Genomic DNA, 27949 nt, shown 5'->3' with positions numbered 1-27949 from the left:
ATAAATAATAGACTTTCTATTGCTAAATTAATTATAATACTGTGCATGTATTTGTAATATTTTTAAGGCTAAAATGAAAAAGGTCATAATGTTTTGACTTATTTATTTTTAATACAAAACAAATGCATGCGATACAGGGCCATTACTTTCCCATTCTCTGAATGGACCACTCTTGCTGGCAAAGCGGGCAACGGTTATTTTGTTTCACCCACAACGACATACAGCAAAAATGGAAGCTATGGTTGCACTCTCCCCATACGACGACACAGTCTTGTTTACCATACGAATCCTTCTTACTTTCACCCTGACACCTCAGGCAGGCATCTGAAACAATAATCTTGCTGTAATAATGACAAAATCGTTGCATTAGAATATTGTAGCAATAGGATCTATACAGAAAGTCACGTAGGAGAGATTAAATTATTTCCGTTCAGTAAATTTTCCATCTCATGAAATCACATGTAATTCACAGAGATATTAACAAATCATTAAAAGTGGTATACAAAATTGCGAGGGTAAAATTTATTGCTAATCATGTTACTAACAATTATTTCTAATAGCGGTGATAATTAGTTTGTTGTTCGTTATGGCGCCAACATTAATTTAATTTTTAAATAATAGGAATTAAATCTTTAAGTTGTTTTGTATTAGAGTAATTTTAAACTGCGTCAACAAATCATAATTGTGCAATTAATATAAGACTTCGATTATTTAATAGTTATAAAAATACAATTATTATTTGAGAATTTTTAGTTATGATTGTCAGAATTATATATCTGTATATTTCTGACAATCATTACTAAAAATGTCCTGAAACAACGTGTTTAAGAAATACAAAAACATATGATGTTACAAATTTTACAAACAATCCAAAGAAGTGCCCAAACTCATACATACCAACTCGGGTTACTATAGGAACATATCCTGTATTCAGTATATAACAGAGATATTATTATTTATGCTTTATGTATGCAAAGAGAGTTTAAATGTTTTAAACACCGCGATCATATATCTAATACAACCTATAGATATGATGAACTTTCTCAAGGAGAAACACACGAACACATAGAGATGTCACTGTTGCAAATACATTAGAACCTCGTGGATCCTCATAAAACCTTGAAAACTCAAAAAACATCTAATCTTAAACCTCTATTAGTCGAAAAAATCAGTAAGCCCTGCAAGCCGTTTTAGTACATATACATATATGCCCTTTAAGTACATATTATAGTTCAATTGGACCTCTGTATCCCGAACATAGCAATGCTTTATTTTAAAACCTCTCGTAACTTAAAATTAGGAGGAGGAAATCCTAACCTCTACAAGTCAAATGAAAATCATCTATAAGTCGAACGATTGTTCGAGTTATTGATGTTCTACTGTATATAACATTACATATATAAAATGAAGCCTTAATTCCTTGAAACCACTTCATACCATTGATAAGATGCTAATTCAAGAAAATGATGTGGGTACCATTACCATACATTGATAAATATTAAATCAACATAGAAAAAATGTATTTGCATATCGGTAATGTGAAAAATGTTAAGCGAATTAGACAAGTTGACTTTCTATTTCATGATCAACCTTCAATTAAACAGGTTAGAAGAATTAAAAATTAAGCTCGTTACTATGAATATTAATATGATGTTGCCGGATTTGAATTTGGGTTCAATTACGCGCCCATTCGCGCGTTCTCAAACTATGCATAAGAACGGATATAATCCAGTTTTACTCACAGTTTGCTTCTATTGCGTCATTGTCACTAAAGATGGCCGAAACACATACCTGACATATTATGACATTTGACAACATATGTCATGTTAAAAATGATCTGCGAGCAAAGTTGGCATATATTTTTTGTCTACTCTAGAAGTAACAAGTAACTAGATATATCTGTACTGTATGAATAAACGACAAAATATGTATCCCCTTATATATGATAAACAAATATAATGGACGGTTAAAATTATAATTTTAAAACTGAATCTAGTTGGTACTTCCTCTTACGCCAAATAACATTGCCTGTTCGAATTAATAATAAAAAAAAATTATAAATGTTGTATTTAACATAATTTCTGCGGGAAACGAACCTAGGACCGTACCAAAGTATATAAAATCACCGTCACACCCAAGAAGTATATTGTTAATATTTATATTTAAATTTCGTCAGCACGGACGTCATCTAAATTTCACTGCATGACAATCATAATATGATTAACATAATTATTTAGTTTTATTTAAATAGTGATAACATTAAACATTTCAATAAAATTTTGTATGTTATTCATGACTTAATCAAAATTATCCTTAACTAGGTGCGTGAGGAACAGGCAAATGCGTCAGCAAGCGTCGTGCCTTTAACCGCTAAGGCAGAATAAAAGATTACCTCCTCTTCAAACGCAGGCACGGTATCAATTAAACAAACATAAGAATGATAATCCCTTGCTTTTCACTGAGGGTTATGTTATATATTGGTATTTTTTTACTAAGGTCCTCATGCAATGGCAGTATATTTACTATATACATTAGACGCAATCACAATTCACATCTTGTTTAATATGAATTTTGGGTGTTTGTTCTCAATATTTGCTATTCAGAATTGATAATTTAATTAACACTTGACTATGCGGAACATAAACAGTTGTTTCTAAAAAATATGATATCATTGTTTTCTTAAGTAGAAATATATATCTACATTACTCTTAAACTGAATTGTCAAATTAGAATTTTAAATACTATAAATTTAAAATAGTTTCACAATATTTTTTTGATTATTTTTAATGGATATTTGTTTTTATTTGTATCACCACTTTTGCCATCTTACTCTAAATAAAAAGTGTTTCACGGATACTTCACTAATTCTTGTAACATAAGTTAATTAATTTATCTATATTGACAAAGATTACTATTCAAAAGTTACAGTCGCAGTAATAATAGTGTCCTTGTGTTTAAGTAACGAAGAACGTCACATAAATATTATGAATTTCCATGCCGGCCTTCGATATCGTATTACGATCATGAGTTTTCTTTGGCAGATGCATCTTATTGAAACAAAGTTTGACTTTTATAGTTTTATAATGATTCATGAAGGTAAATTTGTGCCCTAATCATTTAACAATCGAGAGAAATCAAAAAATTAAAAATAAATCGAGAAATTTAGGATTTAATAAAAACTTGAAAACTTAAAACTTTTTGCAGTCAAATCAAATCAAAATATCTTTATTCATATAGGTAAACATGTACACTTATGAACGTCAAGAAAAACAAATTAAATTAATTGTAAATTTACATTTACAATTAAAGTAATTTAAATTATATCCAAGTCCAGTAAGATTACGACTGAAACCGCCATCCCTCTTAGATAAAGACGAAACCAAATATTTCTATTGGTTTTTTTCGCTGAGTCATTTCACAACATAATAATAACCCACACCTCAGTTATACACAAAATTTCAAATATAGGAAGGCTATAAAAAATGTTTGTGTACTAATTAAATTTTTATCTGTTTTGCAGTCATTATTTTACCTGTGGAGCAGCGCGTGTCACGACTTTGACAAGAATACCAAGTGTTGTATAAAGAATAAACAGCTAAATTATCTATATCCTTCAGTGACATAATCTTTGCTATGGAGTTAAAATTCATAGAACACGAAGTGACTTTAGATTTCACATAATTCCCATATTCATTGTCATCTTCATGGCTTAGCTGGTATGCCTATGTAACCAACAAATACTGGCCAATTTAGGGAGGAACATTTACATTTCGAGATAGTAGATAAACAAAAAATTAGAACATTCATGCTGGAATTTTTCTAACACTTTTTTTTAATCTAACAGGAGGCACACGGGCAGACTACTCGTTTCCGACCTTGTAAGAAGAAAACGAAAGGACGACACTTGAAATAGAATAGATTTTCATAGTACTAGGTACCAAATGTTTATAACACCATGCTACTGCACGTGCACACATACACCTTACCAACGAATAAGCAATTAAATCAACAATCACGATTTACACTTCCACACACAAACGTATTTGAGCCATCTATGTGTGCAGTGTTAAATATAAAACTTTGAGCGTGTGTTTACTTAGATACCCGGCCAGTGGTACAGAACCTTACTGAAAATATACACAAGGTCGTTAAACGCGGATGAATCATAAGGTTTAACCAATATTGGTGCGGCAAAACCAATATTTTTAACAGGAAATTTCCTTTATGTGCGTGCTTGATTAGTTAAATTTTACATTATTTTACATTTAGAAATCTAGGTCCTTCGTGTACTAATTAAAGTCAAAGTCAAAAGTCAAAATTCATTTATTCATATAGGTAACATAATGGACACTAATTATGAACGTCAAAAAAAAATTTAAATGCATCTAATTTTACATTTACTGCCAGTTCTCAAATCAAGGGCGTAGAACGGAAGAGAAGAACTGGAAATAAACTCTCCGCCACTCTTTTTGATCGCCAAGTTTTTTTTACACAATGTTTGTAAGGAGCTGCAACCACTACACCATGTTCCATATGACATATTGAGTAATAAAGAATAATAAAATAAATTAAAAACAAAGATTTGTCCTCTATCAGCAGGAGGCATGGTGAAATAGGAGCACGCACTTACATACTCGTGAGAACAACACGCAAATACGTAGTAGAAACAACTAATATCATAAAAGTTAAAGTTAAAGTTAAGAGATTAATCACTTATTAAATTAATTATTAAATTCATTGGAGGTAGTCCATCCTTGAGTCGTAAGCACATTGGGAAATAACTATTTAACTTGACCTTACCACATTTTTTATATTTATGAAAATAGTTTTATTAGTCAGTGCAGAGTAAAGTGGAAATCTATTTTACCGTCTTTGGAAATCTAGAGGAAGTTAGCGACATTATTTTGACCCATATATATATTTCGACGTATATTTTGTTTTGTTAGTCAATAATCTTCGTACATTTAGAGATGGGTGGATCACGCCCACATCAAGAAGCTGGGTTAGCTATGCTATATTTTGCTGGACACCAAAAAAAAAATTGTGTAAGCTTAGTTCCAGTATCAAATATTTCTTTGAATTATAAGTAATTTTTTTTTTTAATTACATGCACACGTACATGCTTATACATATATATTGGGCTTTCCTTCATAATCTGCTTAATTAGAATTAACTTTCCTTTTCAAAACTTTCCAAAAGAAAATTGATTGTTCACAATACCAAAAAGGTAAGGCCAACCTCTTAAGCCTTTCCTGCCACCTTTCCGATGATAGGTTCGATCCGATATTTAGAATTGTAAATGAGCACAAGTAGGCCAGACATATATTAGGTTAGGTAGGTAATACCTAAAAATGTATCCTCTTTCCTTGTTGCAGTTTCGTTGTATTATAATCACTACATAGTATAAAACAAAGTTGCTTTCTCTGTCCCTTTGTATGCTTAAATCTTTGAAACTACGCAACGGATTTTGATGCGGTTTTTTTTAATATATAGAGTGATTCAAGAGGAAGGTTTATATGGACTATTGGATGGATGTTATTATATATATAATAACATCCATCAAATAGTGGAGAAGTACTGTTATTTTTGAAGTTTCTAATGTGATGTCGTAAATAATTACATTTTTTCCGCTTACATTGCAAACGCAGGCTGAACCCTACGAGTTTTATCAAAATGTACTAAGTATTGTAGACATTGAAAAGGTCTACAGAAAAGACCGTGATGGTATATGTCTATCTATATCTTATGGATAACCCACATTTTTATATACAACGTTCACATATTTTCTGTAGTGTATTATATATATTACAATCTATATATATATATATATATATATATAGATTCTTCTTAGCTTACAAAATCAAACTAGGACGTTCAAATTTTAAATATTTTTATATTATTTTCTTTGTAACTAAGTTTATTTGATTAGAACTATTTTGATATGCATTTGTCGCGCTCTTAACAATTTGTTATTGCTATTGTTAAATTAATACAAACTACAGTGGATTTCAAATGTAATATACCAAGATTTAGATTTCTATTATTCTGGAGTACTTATTAAAGTTTTGTAAGCAGCTTACGTCAGTAAGCAATATTTTAATTATGTTTTATGTAGTTGCTGAGCATTAAATAAACTTCTTATTACTTACTTCTGTTTTTCGTCTCTGAAGAATAATTTCCGGCGAAACTATAATTATTTTGGATTAGAACCTAGCAAAGAAATCAAAATGCAGTAATGTACGTGGTTACTCTGAACGCACTTCTTACATTATTTCTGTATATACTTCTCAAGACTTGTTCCATGTGCCTCCTGCGAACACGAATTGTCTGTAGTTCGCCAATGTCACGAGGTTAGCTAACTACAATACCATGTGATTTATATTGACATTATCTAACTTAAAAAAAAGAGCATGAGCAAATATTTAGGGGAGCGGGAAGACTGCCTTTGTTTAATACATAGTAGTAATAATTTTTTTTTCTTTAAATATTAATATGTAGTTTGTTTATTACTTTATTTCAGTTTTCTATTTATTATCTATTAATGTACTTTGTTTAGAAAAGTAACTAGTTTTGGGTATGTATATTGTCTAATCTTTCATAGTGTAAGCTTACTTTAATAAATACTGTTAGTGCAATAAATGTTGTTGTTTATTTATATAAAATTTCTTAGTGAAGAATAAGCGGAAGTAGATAATACATTTATTGAAATAATACATGTGACTACTATACTACTGAAGCATCTTACAACAATAATTACATAACGTGTTATTGTAATAAAGTATATAAAACAATTATACAAGTAATAGAAAATACTGATCTTTTCAATTAACACTATTAAAAATAATGTGTTATTGAGAGTAAACTGGGTATATTTAAAATGACACGTAAATAATAATTAATTTATAAAAATAATGATATGTATTTCAGTCACGTGCCAGAAAACGGTTTTAGTCGAGTCGACGACGTAAGATACTCGTAATTAATTAAAAAAAAAAACAAAATTCAAAATCATTTATTCATATAGGTGTACGTACCTAAACTTCGGTGTAAATATCACATAATTTTTTACAGTACCCTCCTTTTTTAAATTTTATTTTAAATCAACTGTTTTTGAATAAAACTTTGAAAACTTTGTAAATTTAAAAAAGAGCGAAGCTTCCCCGTCACAGGTCTCCAGACTTACTAGGGAGACCTAGTATTTGAATCCTATTGTACATATTACTAAACAAATAAAGAATTTTGTTTGTTCCTTTGTTTATTTGCTTCTATTTTTACATTTACTGCCAGTTCTCATATCTTCTCCTGTCTAATTCTACTGTCTTACGCCTAAACCCAATAACTAATCGAAGACAGTCCGTTTTTGGCGACGGATGGAATGCAATCTTTTCGCTCTTTACACTCATATTTGATCAGCCAAATACATATAAATATGTATACATAAACCAAATAATGTCAAAAAAACGTACAAATAATATTAAAATATACATGTCGATGTTTAAAACATATCAAATAGCTTTTTAATTATTTTAAATACTGGTGTAAGTTAAAATCTTAAGATAGGATATTGGCACAGTTGAACTGTCATTTTCATACAAAGGTATATACTATTCACATACACCGAAATCTGTCGATTGGTCTATCAATATTTGGATTAAGCTGTCTATCTCAGATAGTTAAAAATGGATTGAGATTGGTTATGGGTAACAACATATTTTGCCTAAAGTTGGCGTAATAATAGTTGGGTGTATTTTCAAAAAACAATTCTGTATAACATACGTCATTTATACATACATACATAATATGCTCTTAACTGAAAAATATACAGCTGCTAAGTGCGATAAACGAGGGTTAAAGTAAGGCGTAATAAGTTAATGTTGCACTTAAAAGATTAGTTTTTTGGTTGTGTAGCGTTTACAATAATTGGTTTACCTTTGTAGCAAGAAAAAAAGCAAGCAAAAATATCCTAACAGTTTCCATTGAATTAGTGTTGCCCAAATGCAAGACCAAGACGAGACTTAGACCAGTCTTGGTATTGGTCTTGCGTCAATACACCTGGTCTTGATCTTGGTATTGGTATTGCGCTCTCAGTCTTGGTCTTGGTCTTGATCTTGCAGCAAGAGTCTTGCAAGTCTCGCAAGACTTGCAAATACCTATTAGCCTATTGCTATTTATTCGTCACTCATGTCAAATTGTAAACATTCACTCCGAAAGCAATAAGAATTTAGAGTACCTAGCTAGGTAAATGGGCGAGAATAATAAATAAGATAGACTCGAAGCGAAACTCAATTAGAAATGACTGAAATTGAAATAAAAACTCATATTTATAAGCACACAAGCCGAAGACCGACAAAGAAAAATGCGGCATTCTTTGATAGATAGAATAAATCTTTGAAAGATTAAAAAACAGAAGTATCATAATCAAAGTCAAATAGGTTTTGTGCCTACGCAAAAATAAAGTGTAGATAATTATGCAAATAATATTGTTTATTATGTTCCTTTTTTATTGGAACTATACGTTGCCTGCTGTTTTTATGGAGGTTACTAGCTACTAGAGTAGATACGATAGAAGTTGATAAACCGACACTGCAAATCTCGATTTTTGGAAATGTGTGATTTTAAAACCAAATTTGGAGTTTTTCCACGTTTCAAATTTGTTTAAATCACCCACTATCGAGACAGCGTGTCAAATGCTGTGATACACTTGTTGCAAACCGCGGCGTCTTTGTCGGTAAATTATCAAATATGTAGGTATATAATACACCGACCGACCAACAGTTTATTCGCAGAACGTCACATTTTCCCAATCAACCTTGAACCTTATTTCTCTAGTGATAAAGTTGAAAATTTGATAACGCCCAAATCTCAGTTTGTCCTAACTGCAAGACGCAAGAGTATTGCAGGCTTAAGTATTGTCTTGCTCAAGTCTTGCAGGCTTCAGTCTTGGTATTGGTCTTGCTACGATAAGGCGGTCTTGGTATTGGTATTGGTCTTGCAAAAATGCAAGAACAAGACCAAGACTGCAAGACCAAGACCGATTTTGGGCAACACTACATTAAATACGTGCGACTGCTTTGTAAATCAGTTCTATAAGTTTGATGCCTTCTTGATGAAATAAATATTCTGAAATAGTTTTTAAAATGTTGACGTTACTTACACTTCCTATAACAATATACAGTTGTTTTGACATATTTAACTAAAAAAATCCAATGCAAGTTCGGTGGCGGTTGTTGGAGAGATATTCAAATTCTTCGCTTCTACTTATTAACTAATATATGTTACTTGACAAATGTAACGAGTAGGTTACATAACTCGGGGTTAGATGCGTCGGGTTGTCTCTCTCCCTAAAATATGGCGAGGGGGCCGATGGCTGGCCATGCGCATGGCTGGCTATGCTGGCATACTCGTGAACGGGTGCACCTATGGTGACTGGTCGTACTTGAATTCGTGTATGCTTAGTTGTTTCTACTACGTATTTGCGTGTTGTTCTCACGAGTATGTAAGTGCGTGCTCCTATTTCACCCTGCCTCCTGCTTATAGACAATTCTTTGTTTTTATTTTATCATTCCTTATTACTCAAGATGTCATATGAAACATGGTGTAATGGTTGCAGCTCCTTACAAACGTTGCGTAAAAGAAAAAACTTGGCGATTAAAAAGAGTGGCGGAGAGTTTATTGCCAGTTCTTCTCTTCCGTTCTATGCCCTTGATTTGAGAACTGGCAGAAATGGAAAATTAAAAGCATTTAAATACATTAAATTTCTTTTTTTGACGTTCATAAGTGTACATGTACGTTATATTAACAACATGAATAAATGATTTTGAATCATTTCTGTAGAACTCTTTGTATAAATGACCCATTTTTCGTTTATATGTTTATTACAGTTTAACTGTTATTTAATCGGCTAGTAAGCATACTCCACTGAAAGGCCTGCCTTTTATGTTCGTAAGCTTGTTTGCCATATAAATCAATAAAACAATGAAAAAGTAACCAATTAGTTTGTAATTTAACTGTGTTGATGTAAATGTATAACGTTTACAGAATGCCATAGGCCAGAATAGTGACGCTTGTTTATTTTTAAAATGGATAATAAACCAGAAATAGCATCAGTCGCCAGGTACTATCCTTATTTAGTTCCAGAACCAGTTCAGTCCGTTTTTATAAGTTCAGTCGGCGCGAATCACGATAATTTGTTCTCTTATAACTATTCCTAGTCTTTGTTGATGGCAAAACATGAAAATAATTAATAAGCATGTTGAATAGAGACATTATGTTAGAATATTTAACTCACATGTAGTGTGGGAAGAATCCAAATGCAATACTGGTACAAATCGTTTGGCAAAAAAATGCTTAATTTCGGCGGTATGGCTGCCATTTGGATCCGTCCGAAAAGTATGGCATGGTGATTTTCGTAAATGGCTGTACGACGATGCAAAAATTGCAAAAACTGTGCCAAAATTATATTAGTGAAACCTATTGTGGATACATCCAATGTGTTTATTTTATGTTTTATTTTTAACTTTATTTTTATTGTAAAGATGTATCTGTTTTGTTTCCAAATAAATAAATAAATAAATTGCTTGTTGTTTTTTTAAATCAACGCATTCGCGTCGGTATGGCGGGCTGTAAGTCACACCGAAAAAGTATAGCATGACACTACCGCCTCATATTTTTTTATGGACTATCGGTAAATACTAAAATTTTTGTGGAACAAATCGTTTGAAAGTCGTAATTAATCCGATGAGTTCGACTAACGCCCACGCTCTTGGGACGCCGGTACCAGCGCTCTCACCATCATTTTTCTTTTTTTTCTTTTCGTATCAAGACCCCTGAAGAACCCTACCATACTGGTACACATGACCAACTATTCTGGGTCACCATCTCCCGGCCTACTCTTATCTATCAGACAGATATCAGATAGATACGAATATAAGGCTGATACCAAGCTTTTGAAGTGTCTTGATTATGACCGACAGCTCGATACCTGCTTTACCCCATTCCATATTGTTATTTGATAATTTGCCAGTAATATTAAATCTCTCCTTTGAGCTTACATTATGGTGAAAAAAGGGCAAAGAACAACTAACTAAACTAATTTATTCATTATAACTCTGATTAAGAGGCGGCTTCACACGATTTTTTCACAATTAGGTCATAATTTTACATTTTATACTCAAAACACATGTTTTTCCTTAAATTAATAATTTTAAAAATAACTAATAGGCACTATTCGGTTATGCAGGAGCTCATCCAAATATTTTTTTTAAACTTGAAACTAGTACAAGATTTCTATGTATAAAAAATAATAAAACTCTTAAATATATAATATTATAGTAATATACATAAGGATATAGACAGCAAGTACATAAGCGACTCAGATATGAGAAAATTGCAAGTAGGACTTTCCTGTTACTAATAAATCATAAGGTATTTTACATAATAAATGTTAAAAAATAATTATTATCTAATAATTTTGTATTGTATTTCTGTTATTTCGTTCTGGATTGAACTCAAGGTCACCGGACACGCCATGTCTAATCAGTGGTCAGCAAAAAAGACATCATGCGATAGCTGAACGTGAGTCGACTCATGAGGTAAATTATTGCTAAAAGGCAGTAATTTTAAATTAATTATTATTTTAATTTATAAGCGAATTGCCTCGCGAGTTATAACGGGCAAATGTTGAACGTTAATATAGCCTACGACAATTACATGGTATCTCTAGCATCGAGAGTGTTCATGGGCGGCGGTATCACTTAATATCAGGTGAGCATCCTGCCCGTTTGCCCCCTGTTCTATAAAAAAAATCTTTTGGTAGAATTTTAAAATCGGTTTTGTATATCAAATCAAAATTGATTTAATCATATTAACCAACCAGGCTCCAGAAGATACACCACTCCGTATATGGAAATTGTATTCGTTTTTACAACAACCTCCCAAGCGCCATTAGAAAATTATCACTGAATAAATTCAAATCTCTCGTTAAACCTAAATTAATCAATAAACCCTTTAATGCATTTAACGAATAAAATATACTTGTTTATCTAAATGAATAGTTATTTTGAGTTTGTAATATGTACTTATGAACTTAAATGTTTTAATTTTATTCACAACCAATTCCGTAATCAAGAGATTACCCTCCTACAACTTTATCCCTATAATATATAATACACTTATGAACGTTAATTAACCAAGAATGTAAAGAGTTAATCAGTTATCTATAAAAAAATATTTATTTATTTGATTTCCGGTATTCCCACAGTAACAATAATCTCTACACAATTACACAATACATAAAAACAATGATCAATTATATAAAAAAACCACAATAATGGTCATTATAAATGAGGATTAACAAAAGATGTCTGATTTTTTAAAAGTTGTTTTTTTTTTGCATCTTCTCGAAACAATATGTATACTATACATTAAATTAAAACATATGTATACTATACATTATTTATATGATTAGACCGAGGAATTTGAAATAGATGTATTTGTATTGAACAAAGAGATTTTTTTTGTATCTTAGTAACGAATTAACCTTTGAACCGATTTAAAAATGTCAAAATTGTGACTGAAGATTAGTAAAGTTATATTGAAATATTTTAAATATGTCCAGCTACAACCAGCCGGCTAATCTCCTAGTTTGGTTTGCTTTAAGATTTAGTATTATTTCTGTTCTATATACTATTGTTTACATATCGGATATTACACAATCCACATGCCATCATCTAAGATAAAATCCGACATAACTCGCTTAATATCCGAAACTGGGATTACGCAAACTTTAAAAATGGAATCGCATTGAAAACAGGACGTTCACAACTGATATTTATTATAGAATGATGGTACACAGCATTTTGATACATGGAAGTTTAAGACGGTCGCCCTACTGACTTACTAAACTTTATGAATACATTTCATTAGGTCCGTGTTGAAAGGGTTCCATCGGGCTTCCCTGACCTTCGGTGAGCGCGGTTTACTCAAGGCCCTTTACGTCCCAGACATATTACGGTAAATTCACATTATCTATTTTAAAAGATAATTTCGAAAATATATAATAAACGCGTCCACTTTAATAATATAACACTCATAACAAGTGCAATATTTGGTGTTTGAAAATAATTAAATTAATTAATAGTTAAAAGGCTGTACATAAACAACAAGAACAGATTGTCCGTTTCCTTGCTGACGACGACGACGACACAGGCATGAGCTGTTGCATCTTCTACGACATCTCTTGACATCGTATCACAACTGACCGTTTTAAGGCAGTTTTTGCAGCCTACCATCTCTAAGTTGAACCAGCTGCCCACTGAAGTATTTCTCAACCAATTCGACTTAGGGTCATTCTAGAATAGAACGACACAATTATCAGGTGAGCGCGCCCGCGTTTGCGCCCTGGTCTATAACAAAAGCTACTGAAGCCAGAGACTAGTTAAAATGCATACATTATTTACACATACAACTATTTCTCTATATTCGTTTCCTGAACTATGACGTAAGTGAATATCAATATAAGGTGAACGGGGCAATAAACTGCCATTTTCCGATCTTCCACTGACGTCAGAAAATATAACCACTGTTAACTTTTCTACATAAGCGTTAAATTTTGAAAAAAAAAATTATTTGCTTTCAACAAAAAAAAAAATTTACTCAATTTAGATAAAACCTTAATTAATCGTACCTTCCTTGATAGGCGGACTTTGTATTAATAAAAACTGTACAAAAATCTGTTCAGTGGTTTTAAAGTTAATAAAATAATGAAAGGAATTACTAAGGGCAATACTTTCCCCTGGGTTGTGATGGAAATTTTTAAAGAGTTTTATCTAATTTAAACATAAGATACTCCAGCGAGACGCGTGACGCATGCGCATTATCAGTGATGAATCTTTCATCAGTTATTACGGAAATTAACTAAATACGATGTATTTTTAGACGAATTATACGAATCTGCACTTTCTTATCTGTACCCATTTTTTATCAGTGCTGTCCTTCGTAAGGTATGCAAATACGTACACATATGGCCCATATATAACATATATATACATGCGTCTGAGTGATATTATATTCCATTAAACGTCCTGTAGAAATACAAATAAAGACCATGAACTGATAGGTTGAAGTAACGCAATCGTTACAACAATGACCGCCTGAGTGGACATATTCGTTATCATTAACCACCGGACTTTCTTCAAAAGCATTCTCAGAACATTCGAGAACGACAGGGCTCACTGGCGCAAGCCACTAGTTTTATTCCGTTCGATTCGAAACAAAATTTACATGTGTGCGGTTGTCTACGCGTGTGTGCCATTCTCGCGTCCACCATAAAACTGTGCAACCCCCAGCATTGCATACACGTGCTCAGTCTAAATATTTTATGGAATTTTATAACAACACCGAACACATGAATACTCCTGTAACAAATTTTAATTGTTATGTCATATTTCAATTACTGAACTACTATTGCGTGTCACGCACTCGTATTTTGGGGTTAGGTGACGCACGTGTGACGAGGCCTGTGTGTGTGTCTGGAGGCGGGGCGGCCAGCTGGCAACTGGCCTCTATGACATGTCAATCTCCAATCTATCTCCAATGCGCACGTGACGTAGAGCACGCACCACTGCAGCCCATATTCTTAATATGAATTTTACGATTAATGAATCCTACATATCATATAATCATACATCTGGAAAAATGAATCTTCATTTCACGCAGAGGTTGCGAGTATTAGCAAGTAGTAATATAGATATCTAACTTTATTTAATTTATACATTTTCATTATTTAACTCAGAAATACAGCAGTTTTACTCAAACCTGAACTTCTTAGGCCTTTATTTCTTAAAGATAATAAACAGAAGCGCCAAGTAAGAGCAATCAAACCATTAAGGCAATTGCTCAAATTGAATGTTGCACGCAAAAGGCAAAACCACAATGACGCGTGCGTCCCGCCTCCGAGTCTGCCTTTCAATTGGAGAACCATAAGATAACTAACATTATTTATTTCCTATTGTTTACATATATCTATATTAGTAAAGAACAGGTATTGTAAAATTTAAACACGCCTTTATAATGAACAGTATCGTCATTAATTTAGTGAAAAAACCTGGACCGCTAAATTTATCGTTCAATATTTAATTAAATAACGGTAAATATACGTGTACTCAATATTCTAAAACATTGATCAATCTATGTGCTTTAATGTCTTCGTATTCTGTATAATATATAATAAAATTATACAAGCTCATCCAATTGATAAGTAAACATTTGTTGAAGGCTCAAAAATAATATTTGCCCAATTCTGTATTTAACCAAAAGTTATCATTGCAAGCAACTGAATGTAAGTACGTCAAAAATAGCCGACAGTCATGGACAGTCGCCTTACGCAATGTTTGACAATGTTTTTAACTGCGTACCTAAAACAGAAATTAGCTATTATCTTTTAAGAACTAATAAAAAACATTTTCCACATAAAAGAGGATTAGTAAGTCTAATACTGTAAAATTTACATTTCTAACACATACAAACATTTCAAGTAATATTCAGTTGCAGAGATGGAAATTCGTGTGTGTGTATAAGGAAAATGCACACAATATGTCTACTACGTGAACGCACACAGTGTTACCACTGTAGCACGTTTACACGGGGGGAAAGGGAGGGGGCGGCGGCGCTCTACCAAGTTGCTATATAATACTGCGCTGCCATCTGCAAGTTTCAATAGATAACTTGAACTCTGAAGAAATCGGTACGCGCTACCAACATTTCGCTTTTGGTCCAACTAAATGTGCCCTTACGAACGGCGCGAAATAGAAAACTTTCTTGAATGAATACATATTTTACAGTACAATTATAAGTGCATGCCTCAATATCAGGAAGTACAGTTTTAGTTCGAGCTGCGATCGTTTCGCGCTAACCGCATACGACCTTAATAACTTTTAACCGTAGTGATGTGTACAAATTTTAAGTGAAATAAACGAATCTGGATTATAAAGACAAAAAGTTTCGTAAAGTTTCTGTAACTTAAAGTGTTCTTCTATAACTGCGGCGTTCCTTAAAGAAAATAGGATTTGCAAGTTGAAGAAACTGAGGACAAGATGAGTTTTAATAAGAACAATCCCAACCCCATGGGAAAAATTATGGGCTACCTAAAACAACTTTCCACCGAAATGGTGAGTACAAACTCTTTAAACTAATTCAACCTTGATGTAAACATTCGGCCTACGCTGAGTTAAACTGTTTACTTGAATATTTAAAACGTCACTATACTGGTTGCATTTCGCGAAAATACTCTTCAGAAAGCTCTGGAAAGTTTCCCAGTCGACCGGCAACCGGTCGATTGTTGCTCCGTTGCCTGGCAACCACTATCAATAAACAATGCCATGCAGGAAAACACTTGAAAAATAAAACTAATTCCAATACTCATCGTATAGTATATATTGAAATATACCTAATAGAGACAATTTAATTAACGAACATAAAAAATATACTAATAATATTAGTTTAAAAGGTTAATAAAATACATGCATAAATTAAATATTATCTACTTCATTAAAATTCATTATATTATGATGCATTAAAACACTCTTGGTTTCTTTAGTGTTTCGTACCTTATAAAACTAGGCCTTGTCGACGATTTCGCTTTGATATCAAATGTAGTTATGAATATTGAACAAATAAAAATTATTAAAATAACTTATTATAAGTATTTAATTAAACTAAATAACAATTTTGATAAATATTGTTCAAAAACCGTTACAGTGGCGCTACGGCGTTTCTGGAAACTACGTTAATCTGTAAACGTCGATAAGCGCGAGGTTGAATAGAATCCCAATAGAGGGCAGTATTTTCATTAAACTTAAAAGTAACAAAAATAACCGCTACTTTTCATTTGAATTACGCAGATTAGTTAAGCGATATGTTACCTAAGGTTATGTAATGTTACGTACCACAAATAATGCATAAAAAATAATAAATAATTTAATTAGTAAATTAAATAGTTAGGAATCGTAAATATAAATATTACAATATTTTTTTTGTTTACTTAGGAAGTGAATGGGAATGTGTCAGGAGAATATGTACTTGTTTTTAATTTTAACATTAGCCTAGTAACCTAATACTGGTGGTAATTTAGCCTGTACGTATAACCTTACGTAACGGGGACCACAGGCTGAGATGCGCATACGTCGAATGATTAAAATTTAAAGGGCCGTGAGCAAGGAGAGACCTTTGATAAAAGTCAAGGTTACTACGAAAGTTATAAATAAAATCTCGGAACCTTTACCTTTATTGAACCCGGAACATCAAATGATTTTAGTAATAATAATAAGAACATCTCACTCATAAAATTTGACAAATCAAATTGTTATTCAATTTTAATAACAAATATTAAGTTTAAATAAATTTATCAATATTGCTCATTTGATAATTAACAGTTCTAGAAGGACCATGATATAGTCATTAAAACTGTATATTATATACGTATAATTATCTATATTTACACATGTCTCGCGTACGCATGAGTGTGACTCGTGACCTAAGGGCTGCCTGAGGGATGGAATAATTAAAATATTATTTACCTATGTGTATAGGGTTTTCTAATAAATAGGATTTGTCTATTACCTATTGATATATTATCTACTGATCTGCTGCTTGATTTTGACAATTAATGTCAATTAGTAACCATTATAGGTATCGAAAAATACATTTAATAATACAAATAACATTATAAATGGAATTAAGAAAAAGCATTAGTTACAATACTTTTCGAAATGAATTCGAGGTACATTTTCATATTATTGAAATTGACAATAAAAGGAATTAACCTCAGTGAAAGATATAATATGGACGATTTTGGATGGTGCGAAACAAAGACATTGTTTTGGTTAAATATTTTATAAACACCATTATTCTTTGACAGGAATAAATGATAACATCAACAATCATTTGTATCGGAACAGCTAAACATGCTTCATTATTTTTCCGGTCTAGGAGCGCATATGTTGTGTTTACTTTTATAGGAAACTAGTGATCCTGTTATGTCTAAGTAAAATTGCAATTTTCCGAGAATGGGTTCAGGGTATTCGTTATTTACCTAAGGTTATCGTCAGCATGCAAAGACCATATGGTCCATATACTGATGTGACCCCAGAGATGTTAAGTTCAAACCTATTTATCTTGGCTTACGTACATATAAGATAGTAAAATGTAATAAATGGGACATGTTTGCGGATATCGATGCCAGTATTTATTGTTTAGCGGACTCGTTTACTAAATAATACTCGTTACTAATAAGGGTCACGTGAATTTGTTATTAATTTTTTTAACTCTTTAAAGGGTGGAAGCGAACAAGGCCGGCGAGTTCAAAACGACGAGGAGCGGCTTTACCGGACACGTGGTCCGAAGTACGCCAGGGTCCCATCTAGGCCTACTCTCTCCGCTTCCACGACCTGCACATCCCTCGCCACATCTTGTGGCTCCCAGGGAACTCTTTCTCCTAACTACGCCACTATACCAGAAATCGTATCAACTGAGAGCAGCAGTGAAGACGAACCGGACTCACTTGAAAATACTCGCCGCCATTTTCAACAACTACGCCAAATAAGTTTAGGAAACGAATTCAAATACAAGATGGAAATGGAAATCCAGAGCGCAAAAGAGGATAACTTGCGCAATTCAGTGCCGTATGTAAAACAATTGAGTACGGAAAATAACAAAACGAAAGCTGACTATTCGATAAATGGCGATGGACCCACATTTGGGGCTGCACCTAAGGCCCTTTATCTGTGGACTCAGGTTAGTTTATTCATGTTTTATTCGTAATAGTTAAGATTACTATCGAAGCTTTTAGAATTCATATATATGCGATAAAAAACGCAATTAAACGGGTGCATATAACATGCGCAGTTAACTTCGGCAATTTGTCCAGCATTCGTAACTTTCATAGTTGTACTACAATGTATTCTGCAATAAATAAATACAAAAATGCAGTGAGTAAGGAAATTTGTAAATAATTTTGAAATTTTCAATATAACTACATAGCAAACAAGTATAGTATGAAAAAAATCGTTACCTATAGTGACTTAAGTCAAGAAATTGTGATGCAACTGAACTAGTTTTGTATGCTTAGGGGTGAACCATAAAATACTCGTAAACTTCGGAATAACCTTCCACTATTACTTAGCCAAACATAGAAAAGTGTACAATGCATGCCCATGAAAGCTCAGAACTTTTAAGTCAGCTTTTAAGACCGACGTTTTGCGAAAAACAATTGTAAATAATAAAAATGACAAAGCTATTCCAGGTTAAAATACTTTGTCCTGGTACATAATTATAGAAATTAATGTAATAAATATAATTTGTGTTGTTTATAGGTATTTGCTGCGATTGCCGTTTCCATGGGTTCATTAATCGTCGGGTTTTCATCTGGATATACCTCGCCCGCCCTACTTAGTATGAACGCCACGTTAGCTATCACAAATGAAGAGGTAAATGTCAATTATTTTGTAATCATATTATACATACGCGTTTCATAAATAAGAAATTAAAAAAATTAAAAACTCAACCAGATTTAACTGGCATGACAGACGTGGAAAGTTTAAGGATACAATTTCACTTTTAAAAAGGGAAATTAAAAAAAAAAGATTTGGTTCATGGATGAAATATTTCTATTTATTCACCACCCTTGGTTAGTTGTGATGATTATTATGAATGATTATAAATTATTATATTATTAATTTATTGTTTTCTTTATTACAGAGCAGCTGGGTTGGCGGAGTAATGCCCTTGGCAGCACTAATTGGAGGTATTATAGGCGGCCCACTAATAGAATATCTTGGACGGAAGAAAACAATAATTGGTATTGCAATACCATTTTTCTTAGGCTGGATGTTAATTGCTACCGCTGTTAATATATTTATGGTACTTGCGGGTCGTGCATTTTGTGGTATATGCGTCGGCGTCGGAAGCCTTGCTTTTCCCGTATACCTTGGAGAAACGTTACAACCGGAAGTAAGGGGTGCCCTAGGGTTGCTTCCAACAGCTTTAGGAAACACTGGAATCCTTCTAGCCTTCTTTTTTGGAACATATTTGAACTGGTCTCATTTAGCATACTTAGGTGCAGCTCTACCAGTGCCATTTTTCCTGCTTATGCTAGCTACACCAGAAACGCCAAGATGGTACTTTACAAAAGGCCGAGCTGAAGACGCAAGAAAAGCTTTACAATGGTTAAGAGGACGAAACTCAAACATCGATAAGGAATTGACAGCTCTTGCACTCTCGCAAGAAGATTCAAACAGATCTGGCGGAAATGCGTTTGGCCAAATATTTTCAAGGAAGTATATGCGTTCAGTTTTGATAGCATTAGGGCTTATGTTGTTCCAACAACTTAGTGGTATCAACGCTGTTATATTCTATGCTTCCACAATATTTAAAATGGCTGGCAGTACTCTTGATGAAAATGTATGCAGTATAATTATCGGTGTTGTAAACTTTGTGTCTACGTTTATTGCAACAGCCATTATTGACCGTTTAGGAAGAAAAATGCTATTGTATATTTCATCGGTGGCAATGATTATAACCTTAGTAACACTCGGAGCTTACTTTTACGTGAGAGCTGTTGGAATTGACCTCAGTTCATACGGTTGGTTACCACTAGCTTGTCTTGTGATTTATGTTTTGGGATTCTCAATTGGATTTGGACCTATTCCGTGGTTGATGTTGGGTGAAATTTTGCCATCTAAAATTCGCGGTACAGCCGCTTCACTGGCGACAGGTTTTAACTGGACATGTACATTCATTGTTACAAAAACATTCCATAATATTATTGTTGTTATAAAAATGTATGGTACGTTTTGGTTATTTGCTGCACTATGTGTATGTGGGCTTATTTTCGTTATATTTTTTGTACCAGAGACCAGAGGCAAAAGTTTGGAGGAGATTGAAAAGAAATTAACTGGTTCGCGGAGAATTCGGATAAGCGGTAGCAAACAAGCGCAAAACGCGTGCTAGGTAAAGAGAAGGGATGTTAATACTGAATGATTGTCCTGCGCTGTGTTTTAATTTGTAATAGGGCGAGATCGAGTGGGCATTTGCAGCATACATCATTATGCTTGCGAGCCGCGTTTGAAGACTGATATGGATTGTATTTAGCATATATTTGTAAATATAGTTATGTAAATGAATAACTCTCATAGTTCCTTTTGATTTATAAAATTTGGTAATAGGCTAAGTATAGCTTAGATCTAAAACAAACAAATTATAGGAAAATAGCCCAGTACATCGTGTAACGTACAAATTAACTAAGTTAATTCATAGAATAGTTAAATCTTAGTGGCATTATTGACATCATGACAATTAGTTTCGTAACCAAATAATGTATTCTGTTTCAAATACTGTGTACAGCATATTATTATTATCACACTTTATGAACACATAAAATCCATATCTCGCACTCTAGTCTAGACTATCAAGAACTGTACATATCCTTAAACTAGATTCGAGTTGTTCTTGAACTAAATTTAGTGTTTGAAACAGATCACCTGTATGTTAAACTAGTATTTAGTGTAATCTATGGATTGGTCCGTAGAAAAGTCTAAATAATCTTATATCTGACTCCGTATATTACAGAGGCAATATTTATTTGTTATATTTTAATAAAATATTTGGTACTAAACATGCTTTTTCATTTATTTAAATTTACTTTGAGAGTTTGTTTAAGGAGCTTAGAAAAACTTCAATATTTAATATATTTATAAATATATATTTACATTTGACTCACTTAACAAAGCAAAACTTTAATATTCAGATCAGCATTGTTTTAAAAATTTTATTCCTGAATAAGCGTAGGAGCAAAGTGATAAGTAATTAATCGTTTTGTTTAAACTACAAATTATCACGCCTGTATCAATTATCATGCACGAAAAATAAATGCAGTTTAGTAGTAGTCATTACTATTATTATCATAAAGCTCTTCTTATAACTTTAGACATACTTCAAACAAACAACAAATTTATTATATTGAACGAGCAAAATAGAAAAATCTAATTATTATATTATTTACATAAGTACGTTAGGTAAAATTACGTGCTCCTTATATATTTTTACACCACAGCACGAATTATGACTTTCTAACAAGTGTGAATATTCTTCCGCAACCCGGACGTTTTAGTAAAAGTGGTCGGGAAAATTGGAAAAAAATACATTATCCTTAAATTTTTAACTATTTATTCATATTATTCTTAAATAATGATTATATTTAATGCCTATTATATTCATAAGATTTAAGCCTTAACTAGCTTATCTAATAAAAAAAATCAGTAATAATTCCTATGATCAATGCTCTCATAGTACATAGAAAGGTTTTTATACATATAATATAATAATACAATGCGAAAATGAATTATATTTTTTGTGACTAGTGTGTTTTTTGTGTGTTTGTATACATACTTACTAATATAACTTACAATCTTGACATTTGGTTAGCTAACTATTAGCTAATTGATGTCTAAATGAAATGGTTTCTTAAGATTAACTACAACCAGCCAATTCTATAGTTTGATAAATTATATTTAAAATGCATAATATAAATAATAAAACCTTTTTAATATTTAACACGGTTAAGACAATGAACGTCCTTTTCAAGGTCAGTGTCTTGCAAATGTAATAGATAATATTTTTTACCAAAAAGACGCATCAATTTATGCGCTGACGTTTTTTCAGAAATTTCTGTTAAAGGCCATAGTTTCTGATATAGATTTCTGTAAAAGAGCATGCTTACGATAGTTATTTGTATGATATAACATTTGTTGTCTGTAGGTATTCTATTAGGGTATATTAAACGACTTGCTATGTATCTCTTCACCAAGTACAGTCCACAAACATGACAGTATGGTTAACTTAAAAACGTTAGTAAAAAAGTTCAAATAAACATATGGATGATAAAACAGTAATACATAGCTCTAATTGTAGATGCCTAATTTAATAGATACTTTTTAACAAGGAAATTAAGTTTTAAACTATAAATCCTTACTGTAGTATTTATTTAAATACCAAAATACCAGCATTAATTATACATTAATACGTTGTTGAATAGTGAAACAAATTTAACTGTACTTTATTGATTATCCTTAAACAATATTAAATGTATAATTTTGCAAGTGACCAATGAAAACATTGTTTTGCTGGTCCAATGTCGGAATCCAATCAGTTTTGTCAATCAATTTGTGTTCATATAAAATACGACGGTCGCCATAAGACAGACTCATTTGTACTTTTGTACATGAAGGTTTCACATCCTATGCAAAAATAGAGCAAGGGTATTAAAAGTTTTTTTTTATTGACGTAGTTAAACACTAAAAATGAAGATTTTAATGAGAGCTGATACACACTGTAGTATCACAGTGGGTGAAAGTGACTATGGCAAACCAAAGTATACATTATCGCAGGTAGGTAAAAAGTTTTATTTTAATAATTTTAAATATACAATAAAATCATACTTTATTTTGTTTATTTTAATAAACGTTAGTCCATTTAAAATATATGCATCTCTCCGTAATTAAATACACGTTTTTTAAAAATCTTGTCATTTATCGGTTTAAAAATATTTACTTTAGGTACTCAAGCCGTTGAATCTTGACGTAATTATTGTACATTAGTCAAACAAGGAAACCTCATAATTATAGTATCATCCTGCTTGTATACAATTTTGTGGGTGTGTCCGTTTTTAATAATGAATTGTACAAGATATTAGCAAAACAAAAACTTTTTAATAAAAAATATTTTATTTTTTAATAATACAATATAAGAGGGAATACTTAGCTATTTTTTTTGTTAATACTTTATTGTTTTTGACACATGAAATAGCATATTACCGCATATTACGTGTGCAATACATCTGTGATTTACTATGAGACAAAGTGGACACAATCATCGTCGATTGCTTAAATTGACGATAGGCATTTCGCTTATGCTTTGTAAATTAACATTATTTATCTGGAATGCGAGTCCGTTCCAAACGCGTCATGATAATGAAATATTTTTTATTACATTTACAATTGGTTTCTACTTTTATATTGTTAGAAAAATCTAGTGTCAAATTGTACGTAAGAAAATGTTTCACCTAACGAGTTGCATATTTTATTATTTGCTAAAAGATACCGTAACATCTTCATAGATATAGATCATTGAATTTTTTTATATTACTAGCTGCCCCCGAGAACTTTGTTTCTCCTTAATGCGATTTTACTGAGCCTACCTCTTTAGTACATACCAACATGGAACACTTGCTATGCTATCCCCGAGACTGTTCGGAATAAAATAAGTTTAGATTGTTCTGTGAATTTTTGTCTGTATAAGCCTCAGAGTTCACAACATAAGTTTTTAATAATGAAAAAAAGAATGAGGGGTTGATTGTAAAGGGTTGAAAATTCAGGGTTATATATATCATATATATTTACAAATGCTGTATATTTTTTTTTAAATCTAAAATTGAAAAGAAAAATTAGGAGTGGATTACCCTTAACATTAAGGGGGATGAAAAATAAATGTTTTCCGATTCTCGGACCTACCCAATATGCACACAAAATTTCATGATAATCGGGAAAGCCATTTCGGAGGAGTTTAACCACAAACACGGACGGTAGCGGACACGAGAATTTTATATATATTATGATGATGAATTAATATTTATTTTACCGTAACTTATTTTTATTACTTTTTAGGTACTGGCAGCTATTGGGGTCTCGTTGGGTTCAATGATTGTTGGTTTCTCTTCAGCTTACACTTCACCAGCACTTGTCACTATGAGAAATTCAACAACAATTTCAGTGTCCGAAGAAGAAGTAAGTTGGCTGTTCTTAACTTATTTGAATGTTTTTGAATTGATATTTGGAATAATAAAAATATATATTTTCAGGCAAGTTGGGTCGGTGCGTTACTACCATTGACTGCAGCGATCGGGGGCATTATCGGTGGACCTCTGGTAGATTACTTTGGACGTCGTAGAACGTTAATACTAACTGCAATACCGTTTGCTATCGGATGGATTCTGATAGCCTCAGCAAACATTGTACACTTGGTACTTACGGGACGAGCGATTTGCGGTTTATGCGTTGGAATTGCATCCTTAGCATTTCCAGTTTATCTAGGTGAAACCATTCACCCAGAAGTAAGAGGTACATTAGGAATATTGCCTACAGCAATCGGAAATATCGGAATCCTCATATGTAACGCAGCGGGTAAATATTTAGATTGGTCAACACTGGCATATTTGGGGGCTGCTCTCTCAGTTCCATTTCTTGTATTAATGCTACCTTTACCAGAAACGCCGCGTTGGTATTTATCGCAAGGTAAGACAGAAGAAGCGCGGAAATCACTTCAATGGCTTCGAGGAAAGAATGCAAAAATTGATAACGAAATGCAAGACATAGCTTTATCCGATGCCGAGATCGAAAACCAGTCATCGTTTAGAGATATATTTGATAAAAAATATCTAAAATCGATTTCAATTTGTCTTGGTTTAATGACTTTCCAGCAATTCTCTGGGATAAATGCTGTTATATTCTATACGGTAGAAATATTTAAAATGACCGGGAGTTCTGTAGATGAGAATTTATCTGCGATAATTGTAGGTGTCGTTAATTTTGTGTCAACATTCATCGCCACAGCTATAATTGATAAAGCAGGTCGAAAATTATTACTGTACATTTCTTCAGTTACAATGACTATAACACTAATGATATTAGGTACATTTTTCTATGTGGTTAATTTAAAAACAACAAGTCTCGGTTGGATCCCACTTACATGTATAATGGTTTATTTGCTAGGATTTTCATTAGCTTTTGGCCCAATACCATGGCTTATGATGGGTGAAATTCTACCTGCTAAAATAAGAGGAGCTGCCGCTTCAATGTGTACGTCATTTAATTATTTATGTTCGTTTATAGTTACTAAAACTTTCTATAACCTCGTAAATGCGATAGAACCGTCAGGTGCATTTTGGTTATTTGGTAGCATTTGTTTTACTGGATTATTTTTTGTTATCATTTGTGTGCCTGAGACGCGAGGTAAAAGTCTCGAACAAATAGAAAATAAACTTACACGTAGGCGTAACAGATCACGAAGATTAAGTTCAATAGTAAATATTAAACCTCTGCCAAGTGGTTGTTGATAGTTTGTTTGCTTAGCTGTACATATAAATTATATAAGAAGTTTATATGCAATGGTGTTTTGTAGTTAACAATAAAAATAAATTAAACCAGTTTCTAGTCGCCTGTACTAGAATGTTGACTTAACTTAAATCTGTCCTAAAAGCTGTATTTTTTTTGTATGAAGTTTAATAGCTCTTACAGTTGCATTGTTTAGGTGCAAACTAAATAAAAAAATAATGTATTTTTAAAATGTAACAACGTAACGAAAAGGTGTAAAATATGAAATTCTCATTTCGAGTTTCTAGCTAAACAGTATAACCCAAAAATATAAAATTGTTCAGTATTAGCAAAGTAATCAAACATGCATTGTTATTTAACAGATGTTAGAGTTTGTGTTTGGTAGGTGATCTGTGAAACATGTGCATAAACTACTGTTGACAATATTGTTTAAGACATAAAGTCTATGATAATGTTTACCTTATAAAATAATGTTATTTGCATCAGCAGCAAACAAATTAATTTTAAGTGAATATGGTGACTATATTATAATAATTACAAATTATACATGTGTAGGATATTTATACTAAACAGCCAGAAACAATCAAAATACAGTCAACCAAGTTCAATATTTAAATCATTAAATTATCAATCAAGTTTCATGTACTGTATCAATTATTTAAAAACATAATATAAAATATAAAATGATATAGGTAGTGTATTTATTACTGTTTTGTAAGATAGTTGTAATATAAATATGTAAATATAATAGAACTTTAACTATAAAATGTTATTAAATTTCTAAAGTTATACAATTTATAATTTTTAGAGTTTAAATTATTGCCCATAATATTTTACTTTATTTACAAGTGTAATTAGCATTTCTAGGGTAGAATTCTGTAGAAATTCTCTCTCTGCTCTAAATAGTCAATTTAGAGCCCATGAATCTCTCACAGATCAAACAACAATGTTTTTGACATTAGGTTTATAGTTCTTAGTCTACATTCAGAAAGGAAAGAGAAATAAATTTCTAGAGATTTGTGTTATACAAAAAATTATACACTTTTGCTTCCCTCTATACAGTTTTATCGCCATAAAGAATACCAGAAACATATTGTACATAGACCTATAAAGTATTTTTGCCTAAAGCTGCGAAGTCACTAAAACTGTTTTGCCAAATTTTCAATACAATTATATAAAGGAGAATACAATACATATAAGTGTGCCTAATTTTTCTATTATGACTTCTTATTACCATTTTGTCTAGATGGTTGAGTATCGACCCAGGATCACGTAAGTTTCAGAACTCAAAATACATAAATTAGTTTTGAGCTGATTCAGGGGTTCAGTATATATAGGAAATACTACCTACTGCAGTGTATTAAAGCAAGGTTAACGATAATATTACTCACCCATAACCTGGACTCTGCATATAGCACAAGTATCACACTCGACATCCCAACTCCACATAGCTACAGCATTCCATTTCTTAAGAGTAAACATTTTGTCTGGTTTTTGGCTATCATTGTCACCTTTATCTAGCGCTTCACAATCTTCACCAGACATTTTAAACGTTATTTAATGTAGACTACTTACTTTAATTAAATCATGGACTTTTAATTAACTCAATATAATGACAGTATGTTTCTTGCAATTTTGAAATAATTAAAAACAATAAACATTCAGTTTAACAATTCTGAGAGTTGAAACATCTGATTTTGAAAATTGAAATACATATATGTAATCCCATGCTTGCGTCAGTTGTCAGTTGTCAATTATCATACGGATATTTTAAAATTATTTCACGATTT

General features: G+C 32.1%; 3 protein-coding genes across 3 annotated transcripts; 2 read left to right on the top strand and 1 right to left on the bottom strand.

Annotated features, from left to right (window-relative positions):
- Positions 1-88: 88 nt before the first annotated feature.
- Positions 89-27867, bottom strand: LOC110994831 (RING-box protein 2). Its single transcript, XM_022261706.2, has 2 exons — positions 27551-27867; positions 89-324 (listed from the first exon to the last, which is right to left on the bottom strand). Exons 1-2 carry the CDS (start codon positions 27702-27704, stop codon positions 143-145), a joined length of 336 nt encoding a protein of 111 aa, XP_022117398.1. The 5' UTR covers positions 27705-27867; the 3' UTR covers positions 89-142.
- LOC110994829 (facilitated trehalose transporter Tret1) lies at positions 15707-21667 on the top strand. Its single transcript, XM_022261704.2, has 4 exons — positions 15707-16166; positions 18331-18789; positions 19368-19481; positions 19753-21667. The coding sequence occupies exons 1-4, from the start codon at positions 16092-16094 to the stop codon at positions 21001-21003; spliced, it is 1899 nt and encodes a 632-aa protein (XP_022117396.1). The 5' UTR covers positions 15707-16091; the 3' UTR covers positions 21004-21667.
- On the top strand, positions 23244-26622 carry LOC110994830 (facilitated trehalose transporter Tret1). Its single transcript, XM_022261705.2, has 3 exons — positions 23244-23438; positions 24714-24833; positions 24908-26622. Exons 1-3 carry the CDS (start codon positions 23352-23354, stop codon positions 26159-26161), a joined length of 1461 nt encoding a protein of 486 aa, XP_022117397.1. The 5' UTR covers positions 23244-23351; the 3' UTR covers positions 26162-26622.
- Positions 27868-27949: the final 82 nt, after the last annotated feature.

This window comes from Pieris rapae, chromosome 1, assembly GCF_905147795.1.
Source record: "Pieris rapae chromosome 1, ilPieRapa1.1, whole genome shotgun sequence".
Lineage (NCBI taxonomy): Eukaryota > Metazoa > Arthropoda > Insecta > Lepidoptera > Pieridae > Pieris > Pieris rapae.
The sequence above is the reverse complement of the archived record's forward strand: the minus strand, read 5'-3'. Positions and strand labels throughout refer to the sequence as shown.